This window comes from Dipodomys merriami, unplaced genomic scaffold, assembly GCF_024711535.1.
Source record: "Dipodomys merriami isolate MVZ:Mamm:240054 unplaced genomic scaffold, mDipMer1.0.p SCAF_70, whole genome shotgun sequence".
NCBI lineage: Eukaryota > Metazoa > Chordata > Mammalia > Rodentia > Heteromyidae > Dipodomys > Dipodomys merriami.
In genome coordinates, this window is record NW_027206291.1 from 2670256 (window position 1) to 2682960 (window position 12705).

Genomic DNA, 12705 nt, shown 5'->3' on the forward strand with positions numbered 1-12705 from the left:
GCGGAGGTCAGCGGCCATTGGCGGCCGGGCGCGCGGAGGCGACGCGTGGCGGGGACCAGCGCCGGCCGGACCCGCATGGCGCCCGCGCTGTACCACCGGCCGCCCGCGCCCGCGGCCCCCGCAGGCCCGTGGCCCCGGGAGGCCCCGCGCGGCTGCGGGCGGGCGGCGCTGCTGCTGCTGCTGCTGCTCGCGGGCGGCCTGGCCGCGGCGCTGGGCGTGGTGCGGGCCCGCTGCGCCCCCGCCCGCGGCTGCGGGGAGGACCCCGCGCTCCGGGACCGCGCCCGCGCCTGCAACCGGACTCTGGTAAACCGGGGCGCGGGGGGCGGGGGGAGCCAGAAACCGTCCCCGACGGCGGGGGCCCGCGACACCGCCCACCGACGGGAGGGCCGGACCCCGCACCGCGACCCGCAGCCGCCGGGGCTCGGAGGGGGGAGCCGCCGGTGGGACCCGATCCCCCGACAGCCCCGAGGGAAGGGGCCCGGCCCCCGCCACTGCCCCGCGGCCGCGGGGAGAGGGGCGCTGGAAACTTCCGTCCGGAGGTCCCGGAAGCGTTCGGGGCCCAGCCTCGGAGGACCGGACGCTCGTCCCGCGCGGATCCGAGGGCCTGAGCCCGGGCCGCACCCGTTCCCCGGCCCCGCACGCCCAGCCTTGCCCCCCCCGCCGGGGCCCCGCACGTCCCGCCCCGCCGTCCCCCCCCGCCACCACCCCCCCGCCACTCCCCCCCGGCCCCGCACGCCCAGCCTCGCCCCCCCCGCCGTCCCCCCCGCCCCGCAAGCCCAGCCTCGCCCCCCCCCGCTGGGGCCCCGCACGTCCCGCCCCGCCGTCCCCCCCCCGCCATCCTCCCCCCTCCACCCCCCCCGCCCCGCACGCCCAGCCTCGCCCCCCCCCGCCGGGGCCCCGCACGTCCCGCCCCGCCGTCCCCCCCGCCATCCCCCCCGCCATCCCCCCCCCCGGCCCCGCACGCCCAGCCTCGCCCCCCCCCGCCGTCCCCCCCGCCATCCCCCCCCCGCCATCCCCCCCCGGCCCCGCATGCCCAGCCTCGCCCCCCCCGCCGGGGCCCCGCACGTCCCGCCCCGCCGTCCCCCCCCCCGCCACCCCCCCCCGGCCCCGCACGCCCAGCCTCGCCCCCCCCCGCCGTCCCCCCCCGCCCCGCAAGCCCAGCCTCGCCCCCCCCCGCTGGGGCCCCGCACGTCCCGCCCCGCCATCCCCCCCCGCCACCCCCCCCCGCCCCGCACGCCCAGCCTCGCCCCCCCCGCCGGGGCCCCGCACGTCCCGCCCCGCCGTCCCCCCCACCGCCATCCTCCCCCCTCCACCCCCCCCGGCCCCGCACGCCCAGCCTCGCCCCCCCCGCCGGGGCCCCGCACGTCCCGCCCCGCCGTCCCCCCCACCGCCATCCTCCCCCCTCCACCCCCCCCGGCCCCGCACGCCCAGCCTCGCCCCCCCCGCCGGGGCCCCGCACGTCCCGCCCCGCCATCCCCCCCCCCCGGCCCCGCACGCCCAGCTTCGCCCCGCCCCGCCCGGCCCCGCAAGCGCCTGACCCTGTGGCGTCTCCAGGACGCTGTGGCCGCCGACCTGGAGAGGACGCACTCCGAGAACCGCGAGCGGCAGGAGCAGATCCGGAGCCTCCGGGGTGAGGGGGCGGCGGGGCGGACGGGGCCGGGGGGACGTGGACAGGGTCCCGGTCGGGCCAGACCTCCCTCCTCCTCACCGCCCCCCTCCCCCGCCTCCCAGAGGAGAACGCGAGGCTGAGGCGGAGGCTGCGGGACGCTGAGGCCGAACTGCAGCGGCTCAGGTCGGAGACCCGCCCACCCCGCAGACGGGACAGGTGACCCCGCCCCCAGAAGGACCCGCCCCCAGACAGGACCCGCCCCCAGAAGGGCCCGCCTCCGGGTGTCCTCGCCCCCAGACAGGACCCGCCCCCAGAAGGACCCGCCCCCGGGTGGCCTCGCCCCCAGACAGGACCCGCCCCCAGACAGGACCCGCCCCCGGGTGGCCTCGCCCCCAGACAGGACCCGCCCCAGATAGGACCCGCCCCCAGGTGACCCCGCCCCCAGAAGGACCCGCCCCCAGAAGGACCCGCCCCCGGGTGGCCTCGCCCCCAGACAGGACCCGCCCCCAGACAGGACCCGCCCCAGGTGACCCCGCCCCTAGAAGGACCCGCCCCCGGGTGGCCTCGCCCCCAGACAGGACCCGTCCCAGATAGGACCCGCCCCCAGGTGACCCCGCCCCCAGACAGGACCCGCCCCTAGAAGGACCCGCCCCGAGTGACCCCGCCCCCAGAAGGACCCGCCCCCAGAAGGACCCGCCCCAGGTGACCCCGCCCCCAGACCGGACCCGCCCCCAGACAGGACCCTCCCCCAGAAGGACCCGCCCCAGATGGGACCCGCCCCTAGACAGGACCCCGACCCCAGACAGGACCGCGACTCCGCGCGGCGGTCGCCGGAGCAGCTCCGCAGCCGCGCGGCCTCTGCCCCCAGGACCCCGACGACGACGGCAAAGGCCGAGGCCTCTACCCTGGGACCCGAGCCCAGCGCGGAGCGCAGCGCGGCCCGCGGCCCGGCCGCCCCTGGCCTCCTGGTGACCGCAGGCCTTCTGCTCCTGAGCCTGGGCGCTCCGCGGTCCTGAGACCGCAGCAAGCAGCGGGTGAGGAGGGGCGCGCGGGGCCGGGGCGGCGGGGGTCAGGGGAGGGGAGCGTGGTCCTTGGGGGCGGGGACTCGCTCCAAGAGGCGGGGCATGGGCAGGCTGGGCCAGTGGGAGGTCGGGACTGGGATGTGTGGGCGGGGTCCTGCTCAGCTGCAGGCGGGCCTGTGTGGGCGGGGCCCTGCTCCTGGAGGCGGGTCTTGTGGGCGGGGCTCTGCTCCTGGAGGCGGGTCTGCGTGGGCGGGGTCTGCGTGGGCGTGGCCCTGCTCCTGGAGGCGGGGCCGGTGTGGGCGGGGTTCTGCTCCTGGAGGCGGGTCTGTGTGGGCGGGGTCTGTGTGGGCGTGGCTCTGCTCCTGGAGGCGGGGCCGGTGTGGGCGGGGCTCTGCTCCTGGAGGCGGGTCTGTGTGGGCGGGGTCTGCGTGGGCGTGGCCATGCTCCTGGAGGCGGGGCCGGTGTGGGCGGGGTTCTGCTCCTGGAGGCGGGTCTGTGTGGGCGGGTCTGCGTGGGCGTGGCTCTGCTCCTGGAGGCGGGTCTTGTGGGCGGGGCTCTGCTCCTGGAGGCGGGGCTGGTGTGGGCGGGGTCTGTGTGGGCGTGGCTCTGCTCCTGGAGGCGGGTCTTGTGGGCGGGGTTCTGCTCCTGGAGGCGGGTCTGCGTGGGCGGGGTCTGTGTGGGCGTGGCCCTGCTCCTGGAGGCGGGTCTGTGTGGGCGGGGTTCTGCTCCTGGAGGCGGGTCTTTGTGGGCGGGGCTCTGCTCCTGGAGGCGGGTCTGCGTGGGCGTGGCCCTGCTCCTGGAGGCGGGTCTGTGTGGGCGGGGTCTGTGTGGGCGTGGCTCTGCTCCTGGAGGCGGGGCCGGTGCGGGCGGGGCCTGCGCGCTGAGTCCCTCTCTTCCTGTCTCCTAGGTCACACCCTGCCCGCTGTGATCCGGTTCCGTCAGCTTTTGCCTTCTGGGGTTCTCGGGCCGGCGGGACAGTCGGGGTGGGAGGGGAGGGGGAATTCTGCGGAGCAGGAATGCAGCTTGGGGTCGGGGCGGGGGCACCCGCTGTCCACTGGGGGGGGTCACTGTCACCGAATAAAGTTACCACCGACTCTAAGGCCTGAAGTGTCCTGTGCGCCCTGCCCCGGCGCCTCCTCCCTCCCCGCTCCCAGGGCCCCGCGCACCCTGGGCCCCTGCCCTGCCTCCCACAGGGAGTTCCGGCCTGGGTCTGAAACTGGGTCTTCCACACCTGTCCAGGCCTTCCCCATCCCGAACTCCTACTTATCTACGGTATCCGCCTTAGGGAACCCTCTTCTAGAGTCCTCCAGCACTGGGAGCCACAACCCCTCGGACCCTTGACCCACCTCCTGCCCTTTCCTCTCTCTTATCTCCCTTCCTCCAGAGCCTCCTGGAATCCCAGCTTTTCCCCACACCATTTCCTGTCCCTGGTACAGGCCAGCAGTCCTGGGGCAGAGACTTCGGGTCCAGTGCTCAGATGGTTAGTGGAACGAACAAGGCCCCGACGTTCCCATGGGGACCCCGAGCTGCCCCTCCCAGCCCCCCTGGTCGCCCACCTCCGCCGCTGCCCCAGCTCCTCTACCCCTCAAGCCCCAGGCCCTCGCTCCCCAGTCCGGGTCAGCCTCTCAGGCCTGGGAACCAATCTTCCTCTCCCTCCCTCCCTTCCTTCCTTCCTTCCTTCCTTCCTTCCTTCCTTCCTTCCTTCCCTCCTTCCTTCCTTCCTTCCTTCTTTTCTCCTCCCCACTCAGCCATGCAGAAACCAGCTGTTTCCCTGGAAAACCAGGACCTTGATGGCTGACACAGGGGAGGATAAATTTGCCAGGCTGCTCTTCCCCTCATCATCATGCAAAGTGTTACGTTTTAAATACTTGTTCTGAGTAAGAGGCAGTTAAAGTGCTGCTAGAGGAAACAACCTGCCTGTACTTCCAGTTACTGGATTGACGGACCATACCCTAAACCCGGGATGGGGAGCAAACCCCAGACCAGCCTCCTGAACCCCCTGCTGTTCTGTTGGCTCCACTGAGTCTGTGACCATTGTTAGGAAAAAGGAGGAGAAAGGAAGGAAACAGGTCAGACGTGACCTTCCACAGGTGAGTACTGTTTATTGAGATAGAGTAGCAAGGGACACGGACACAGCCTTCCCTAGGGCTTGGGGATTGTGTGTCAGGGGCAGGGCTGGAGCTAGGGGTTTCATAGGGTCTGAGCAAGCAGACTGGGGCTACCTGAATATAGTGGGCGGTGGGTGACTGCAGGTGCAGGCAGAGACGCGGGTAAGTGCCCCTCATCCAAGGTCTCACGCTTTTTAATGTTCACACAGCTCCACATCTGTCCTGCCCAGACAGTTTGACTTTCACCCTCTTAACCCTTTCTTGGCCTCACAGAGTGGTCTCAGAGCCTTATAGGCCAGGCCCACAATGCAGTGTGTCCGGGAGTGTGTGCGTGTCTTTGGTGGCTTGCTGGTGTCTGTGAGCACCTGGCAAAACAGGGTGGGGTCAGTCCTCCAGCCATCAATTGTGCTGACTCCTGGCTGCGAAGTGGGACCCCGTGGTTTCATGGGAGCCTGGTGTCACCCGGCCCTGATGGACGCTGACAGTTGCCCTCTGAAAGTAGGTATGTGTCCCTTGGAATCCTTAACTTTGATGGAAGAATAAGAAAGTGTGGACGAGTTATAATGCTAAGGAAACTTAGCAGAGCTTTATTGAGTAAGCAGACAGACAGACAACAGACAAGCAGGAAGTCTGGGGCACATTCACAGCAGGGGTGTTTATATGACAACCGCCAGGTCAGTGTTATGTGAACAGGTTTTTTTACCAGTCGTGGGGCCTGAACTCTGGGCCTGGGCGCTGTCCCTCAGCTCTTCAGCTCAAGGCTAGCGCTCTACCACTTTGAGCCACAGCCCCCCTTCCAGCCTTTTCTGCTTCTGTGGTGCTGAGGAATCAAACCCAGGTCCTCGTGCATGCGAGGCAAGCACTCTACCACTGAGCCACCTTCCCAGCCCTGAATAATGAAATTTATCATAACATCTGTTTCAGACATGCCAAAGGACAGATGTGTCTGGCTACAGACCAAGGTCCAAAGGGAATCTTATGCCAAGATGAAAGCACAATGAAGTAGGAACACTTAACTTCCAGCTAGTAATAATAACTTTATTTCTAATACTGTGGATCGGGAATAAAGAATATTCAAACAAACACTTCAAAAACTTCCATGTTGAAACCTCAAGGGATGAAGATAAAGACAGCATTATCATACTCTTGCAAGCGCTGAAGCCTGGAAGCAGACACCGTCACCTAGCAGAATTATGGCGTACATTACTAATACCTTCCTTTGCAAAACCCAGCCAGAGATTCCTACAGGGCAGCCAGATGAGCACAGAAGGGTGGAGGGAAGTCTGCATAGAAAAAAGTGTAGAATAAGCCAGTATGGTGCTTTTCATTTCTGGAAATTCCTATGTAACCAGTTCTTTTTTTTTTTAATTTTTTATTGTAAAGATACTATACAGAGGGTTACAACTACATGAGCAAGGTAATGAGCACACTTCCTATTGAGCATTGTTACCCCCTCCTGTAACCAGTTCTTAACATGTATTCAGTATAGTGGGGTAAGAGGACAGGAGAAATGCATATTGTGATTTAATCATTATCTACTAATTCTTCCAGGAAAGGCTTGGTAAAATCTTCAATAATGCATTGGGTGCCTGCAGTGTGTTCTGTATTTCTTGCTGGAAACTGAATATGAAGACATATGTTTACTTTTTTATTTTCTAGTATTTTACAAATTATTTTTTTATTGTGAAAATACTGTACAGAGGGGTTACAATTACATGGGCAAGATAATGAGTACTTTTCTTATCAAGCATTGCAGCCTTCTCCTTTGTTTCCCCTTCCCATCCTCCCCCCCCCAATATCTTTACTTTCTGAGCATTATTAGCCAGTTACTAGAGCAGCAGACACAGCTGCAGAAACATATATCAGATTATATGAGATAAGCATTGAGTTTTTTGACTGGCTTATTGGAGATGAGTCTCATGACTTTCCTGCCTGGGCTGGTTTCAAACCACCATCCTTAGATCTCACCTCCTGAGTAGCTGGGACGACAGGCAGCCACTGCACCGGGCTATCTCTGCTCTTAATCACCTCCTTGTCACACTTCGACCCCTTGGGCTCAGGGTCTCTGAAACTGATCTGTACCGAGCTTCTTTTGCTCAAGGCTAGCCTCTACACTGGAGCCACAGGGCCACTTCCGGTATGTGGTACTGAGGAATCAAACCCAGAGCTTTATACAGGCTAGGCAAGCATGCTACTGCTAAGCCACATTCTCAGCCTGCCAAATATTTAAAAGCTGGTGTTTACCCTTGAGATAAGGAATTCCTCCAGCCACAGATGTTTATCCTTGTAGATAAACACTTTTTGCCTAGAGGGGCCATTTTTCAAGTATTTGTTTCTCCAGGATACATTTTTGTTTGTTTTTTAAATTTATTATTATGATGTCCGGTCTCACACACTGATTGTTAGGGGCCAGCGGGCAAGGTCAGATGGAGAAGCTGCTTTTGCCTTTTTTTTTTTCTTAATACTCCAGCTGATGAAAGGGTGCCGGGGGTTAGAGCAAAGAAGATGATGCTTCTGTGTCCTGACTTCCAGGCTGCTGTCCACCGTGCCTCATTTTCCCATCCTGCCCCACCCACAAGGACTAAGGCCCCTTGAGGTCAGGAAGTTACTGGTCAGGTGAATGACCTGGGTGGGTCCCAGAGCCTCATGTGGGCATCAGTTTCCCTTCTTCTCTGGGGTGGCCGCGCCCCAGGAGATCTGGCTGCAGAGTGTGTCCACTCCTGAGTCCCAGGCATGTGACTTGCCTCTCAGTCTTTCTTCATCTGGAATGAGCAGAGCAGATGCTCTTCCCAGAGCTGCCTGTGCTTTGGCTGAACAGGGAAGCGCTGGGTTTGGCACCTGTTAACCCCCCCCCCTCAGTCAGGTAGAGCCCCGGGAGCTGATGGGGTCCTGGGCTGCTAGAGGGGGGGACACCAGCCAGGGAGAGGTGACCCAGCCAGTGCCAGAAAGCCACACAGACATCCAGGTACAAAGAAGAAAGAAAAGGCTTATTTCCAGTAAAGGGTCCGGCAAGAGAGGAGGGAGAAGAAGCCGCGGCTACTGTCCGACAGCTGCTGCGGCCCCGCGTGAAGGCCGGCCGGCCGTGGGGGGGCGGGCCCGGGCCTCGGGGTGGGCGGCCCGGGGCCACCCGGGGTCACCCCGCCGGCCCGCCCGGCGCTCGGCCCGAGGTGCCAATTAGAGGCCCGTGGCGCCGGGCAGAGCCGGGCGGGGCATGGCCGGGCCGGGGTCGGGGTCGGAGGCCCGGCCGGGGTCGGGGTCCAAGGCGGGAAAGGGGTTGAAGGCCGAGCGGGGGTCGGAGGCCCGGCCGGGGCCCGGGCGCGCGTGGCGGGCGCTGGTCCTGTGCGGGGCCGCCGTGTTCCTGGCGGCGGCCGCGGCGGCCGGGGCCCTCGTGGCCTGGAACCTGGCCGCCGCCGCCCGCGGGCCGCGCTGCCCGGAGCCGCCGCCGCCGGGGCCCGAGCCCGACCCGGAGCCGGGGGCCGAGGCCTCGGCGCCGCCCCCGGGCCCCGCGCCCGAGGCGGAGGAGCTGCGGCGGCGGCTGGCGGAGGCCGCGCGGCGCGAGGGCGGCCTGGAGGCGCGGCTGGCGCGGGCGGAGCGCGCGCGGCGGGAGTTGGAGCGGGCGCTGCGGGCCTGCGAGGGCCGCCAGGTGAGCGGGCCGGCGGGACCCTCCCCACGGACGGCGGGGCGACCCTCCCCACGGGCCGGGCCGGCGGGACCCTCCCCACGGGCGGCGGGGCGACCCTCCCCACGGACGGCGGGACCCTCCCCACGGACGGCGGGGCGACCCTCCCCACGGGCGGCGGGACCCTCCCCACGGACGGCGGGACCCTCCCCACGGACGGCGGGGCGACCCTCCCCACGGACGGCGGGGCGACCCTCCCCACGGACGGCGGGGCGACCCTCCCCACGGGCGGCGGGGCGACCCTCCCCACGGACGGCGGGACCCTCCCCACGGACGGCGGGGCGCTCCCCACGGGCCGGGCTGGCGGGACCCTCCCCACGGGCGGCGGGGCGACCCTCCCCACGGACGGCGGGACCCTCCCCACGGACGGCGGGGCGCTCCCCACGGGCGGCGGGGCGACCCTCCCCACGGACGGCGGGACCCTCCCCCCACTTCCCGCCGCCCTATTTTCAGAGCAGGGCGCTGGTGTCACCTGTAATTAGGAGGCTAAAGTTGGCCCCTGCGGGGAGCACCGGGCCCGCCCCGCCCCCCCACCCCGCGCTCTCCAGCGGGCCCCTCCCCCCTCCCCCCGCCCCGCCCTCCGCCCCGGCGGGCCCGCCCCCTCCCCCCGCCCCCCCGCCCCGCGCGCCGCTCCGCAGCCTCCGTCCCCCGGGCCGGCAGGGCTCAGCCGCAGAGCGCAGAGCGCGGGCCTGGAGCGGAGGGGCTGAGGGGCGGCCAGGCCCAGGGTCAGACCCGCGGCCGACCAAACCCACCGGCGCGGGACGGCGCGGGCCCCGCCCGGGAGGAGGCGGCGGGGGTTCGAGGCCAGCGGGGACCTAACCAGAACTTGTCCCCGAGTGGAGCATCGTGGTGAAACCCAGCAGCTCCGGGTCCCTCTCCCAGCCCCCCGCCCCCATCGTCACCCCCACCGCCCCCCCAGCGTCACCCCAGCCCCCCCCGCGTCACCCCAGCCCCCCCGCCGCCCCCACATCACCCCCAGCCCCCCCGCGTCACCCCCAGCCCCCCGCCCCCATCGTCACCCCCACCGCCCCCCCCGCGTCACCCCAGCCCCCCCGCCGCCCCCCGCGTCACCCCAGTCCCCCGCCGCCCCCCGCGTCACCCCAGCCCCCCGCCGCCCCCCGCCCCCAGCGTCACCCCAGCGTCACCCCAGCCCCCCGCCGCCCCCCGCCCCCAGCGTCACCCCAGCGTCACCCCAGCCCCCCGCCGCCCCCCCCGCGTCACCCCAGCCCCCCGCCGCCCCCCGCGTCACCCCCAGCCCCCCGCCCCCCCGCGTCACCCCCAGCCCCCCCACCGCCCCCCCAGCGTCACCCCAGCCCCCCCCGCGTCACCCCCAGCCCCCCGCCCCCCCCGCGTCACCCCAGCCCCCCCGCCGCCCCCCGCGTCACCCCCAGCCCCCCCCGCGTCACCCCCAGCCCACCGCCACCCCCACATCACCCCCAGCCCCCCGCCCCCATCGTCACCCCCACCGCCCCCCCCGCGTCACCCCAGCCCCCCCGCCGCCCCCCGCGTCACCCCAGTCCCCCGCCGCCCCCCGCGTCACCCCAGCCCCCCGCCGCCCCCCGCCCCCAGCGTCACCCCAGCGTCACCCCAGCCCCCCGCCGCCCCCCGCCCCCAGCGTCACCCCAGCGTCACCCCAGCCCCCCGCCGCCCCCCCCGCGTCACCCCAGCCCCCCGCCGCCCCCCGCGTCACCCCCAGCCCCCCGCCCCCCCGCGTCACCCCCAGCCCCCCCACCGCCCCCCCAGCGTCACCCCAGCCCCCCCCGCGTCACCCCCAGCCCCCCGCCCCCCCCGCGTCACCCCAGCCCCCCCACCGCCCCCCCAGCGTCACCCCAGCCCCCCCCGCGTCACCCCCAGCCCCCCGCCGCCCCAGGCGTCACCCCCAGCCCCCCGCCGCCCCAGGCGTCACCCCCAGCCCCCCGCCGCCCCCAGCGTCACCCCAGCCCCCCCCGCGTCACCCCCAGCCCCCCCCGCGTCACCCCCAGCCCCCCCGCCCCCATCGTCACCCCCAGCCCCCCGCCCCCCCCGCGTCACCCCCAGCCCCCCCCGCGTCACCCCCAGCCCACCGCCGCCCCCACATCACCCCCAGCCCCCCCGCGTCACCCCCAGCCCCCCGCCCCCATCGTCACCCCCACCGCCCCCCCCGCGTCACCCCAGCCCCCCCGCCGCCCCCCGCGTCACCCCAGTCCCCCGCCGCCCCCCGCGTCACCCCCAGCCCCCCGCCGCCCCAGGCGTCACCCCCAGCCCCCCGCCGCCCCCAGCGTCACCCCAGCCCCCCCCGCGTCACCCCCAGCCCCCCCCGCGTCACCCCCAGCCCCCCCGCCCCCATCGTCACCCCCAGCCCCCCGCCCCCCCCGCGTCACCCCCAGCCCCCCGCCCCCCCAGCGTCACCCCCAGCCCCCCCGCCGCCTCGCAGCGCCCCGCCGCCCCGCAGCGCCTCGCAGCGCCCCGCCGCCCCGCAGCGCCCCACCGCCCCGCAGCGCCCCACCGCCCCGCAGCGCCCCGCAGCTCACCACGCCCCCCCCCCCCCCCGCATAGAGCCAGCTCCAGACGCAGCTGAAGACGCTGCGGAGTGAGGCGGACGAGGCGGAAGCACAGGGGACCCGGATGCAGAGGGAGAACGGGGCGCTGGCAGGTGTGTTGGGGTGCAGGGGAAGGGGGTCCCTCCGGGCGCCTAGACAGACACGTGGCGCCCTAGCCCGCACACGGCCCGCACAGTCCGGAGAGCTCACTAACGACCGGAGCTGGCGTGACCGCGCCTCCCGGGCGCGCGCCCGCTCCCGACGAGGCCCGCGGGCGCGGAGCTGCGGTCTGACCCCGGCCCGCGCCCCGCAGAAGCCCTGGCGCGCTGGGAGGCGGCGGCCGCGGCCGCGGCGCTCGCGCGGGACGAGGCGCTGGAGCGCGCAGGCGCGGCGGAGGCCGAAGGCGGGGCCTGCGCGGCCCGCGAGGCGGTGCTCAGCGAGCGCGTGTGAGTAGGGGGCGGGCCCCGAGCGCAGATGGACGGGGCTCCTGACCAATAGGCGTGCAGGGCTCTGGGTCCAGGCCAATCATCAGTTGGGGGTGGAGCAGGGCGGCTCAGCTCGCGTGGGGGTGACTTAGCCGGGGTGGGGGGGTCGGAATTCGGGTGAGGGTCCTGGGGTCCCCGGGGCCGGGAGCGGAGGGCGCGGCGGGGACTCGGGCCGGTCGGTCTCGGTCTGACCCGCGTCCCTCCCGCAGCCGCGCCCTGGAAGCCGAGCTGGGGCCCCCGCGCCGGGGCGCGCGGCCCGGGCGGCGCCGCGGACTGGCGAAGGGCTGCGGGAAGCCGCGGGGCCCCGCCGGGAATGCCGCCGGGGGCTGGGGGCCCGCGGACGCCCCGCCCGCGCCGGGCCGCGCCGGGACCTAAGCGGCCCCGCGGAGCGCGCGGCGCGCACGGGGAAACTGAGGCCCGCCGGGCCGCCTCCCGGGCCTCAGTTTACCCTGTCCGCGAGACGGGCCACCGCGGGGGACGGCACCGGGAACGGGCAGCGGCGCCGGGCGCCGGGCCCCCGCCTGCCATCCGCCCAGGCCGCGGTTCGAAGCCAGCCCGGCCGGAAGCCGCGGGACGCCGGCCTCCGGGAACCGCACGAAGCTGGGTGGAGCTGCGGCTCAGGCGGCTCAGCGCCAGCCTTGAGCGGAAAGCCAGAGACAGCGCCGATCCCCAGGTGCCCGGCCCCGAGGCCCGGCCCGGCCCGGCCAGGGAGGCTCCGTCCCGGGAGGACCGGGGTCCGAGCTAAGTGACTCCAGCCCCAGGTACAAACCCCGCAAAAGGACCTGGGGCGGGGCAGCAACATCACAGGTTCTTGTACCCTTAATTTCCTGTTTTAAAATACATTTTTCTTGTTTTCTGCGTGTGTGTGTGTGTGTGTGTGTGTGTGTGTGTGTGTGTAAGGCTGCTTCGGGAACTGCCTGTGTGCGTCCACAGGAACAGAACACGGTTGCCTTGTGGTCAGGAGGGCTGGGAGAGTGGAGAAGCTGTATAACCAAAGCATGCTGAAAGTCGATAAGTGAAAGTTCCATACTTCCCTGAAAGACAAACTATGAAAAAGGAGAAAACGAGGCGGGGAAGGGGAATAAGAACGTTTATTACCACATTCTTGGTAAGTTTAAAAAAAAAAAAAAAAGACTAGAGGGGCTGGGAAGGTGGCTCAGTGGTAGAGCACTTGCCTTGAGCTGAAGAGCTGAGGGACAGCGCCCAGGTCCAGAGTTCAGGCCCCACGACCGGACCCCCAAAAAACACAAAAAACCTAGAAAATATTGATTTAGTCCGTTGGG

The 12705-nt window shown here is 70.0% G+C and overlaps 2 protein-coding genes and 1 long non-coding RNA gene across 4 annotated transcripts; all 3 read left to right on the plus strand.

Moving 5' to 3' along the window:
• Bst2 (bone marrow stromal cell antigen 2) lies at nucleotides 1–3715 on the plus strand. Of its 2 annotated transcripts, none has more exons than XM_070008099.1 (5): nucleotides 1–303; nucleotides 1555–1630; nucleotides 1732–1792; nucleotides 2412–2643; nucleotides 3539–3715. In XM_070008099.1, exons 1-4 carry the CDS (start codon nucleotides 76–78, stop codon nucleotides 2623–2625), a joined length of 579 nt encoding a protein of 192 aa, XP_069864200.1. In that variant the 5' UTR covers nucleotides 1–75; the 3' UTR covers nucleotides 2626–2643; nucleotides 3539–3715. The 2 variants fall into 2 exon arrangements, with proteins under 2 accessions (XP_069864200.1, XP_069864201.1); XM_070008100.1 differs by having other exon boundaries at nucleotides 11–303; nucleotides 2478–2643; nucleotides 3539–3704.
• A 682-nt stretch (nucleotides 3716–4397) lies between these two features.
• On the plus strand, nucleotides 4398–6455 carry LOC138817626 (uncharacterized). The gene is made up of 3 exons (XR_011368906.1): nucleotides 4398–4721; nucleotides 5013–5241; nucleotides 5664–6455. It is a non-coding gene; the product is annotated as an uncharacterized lncRNA (long non-coding RNA).
• A 1495-nt stretch (nucleotides 6456–7950) lies between these two features.
• On the plus strand, nucleotides 7951–12280 carry Ccdc194 (coiled-coil domain containing 194). Its single transcript, XM_070008062.1, has 4 exons — nucleotides 7951–8382; nucleotides 10954–11050; nucleotides 11251–11383; nucleotides 11632–12280. The coding sequence occupies exons 1-4, from the start codon at nucleotides 7951–7953 to the stop codon at nucleotides 11795–11797; spliced, it is 828 nt and encodes a 275-aa protein (XP_069864163.1). The 3' UTR covers nucleotides 11798–12280.
• Nucleotides 12281–12705: the final 425 nt, after the last annotated feature.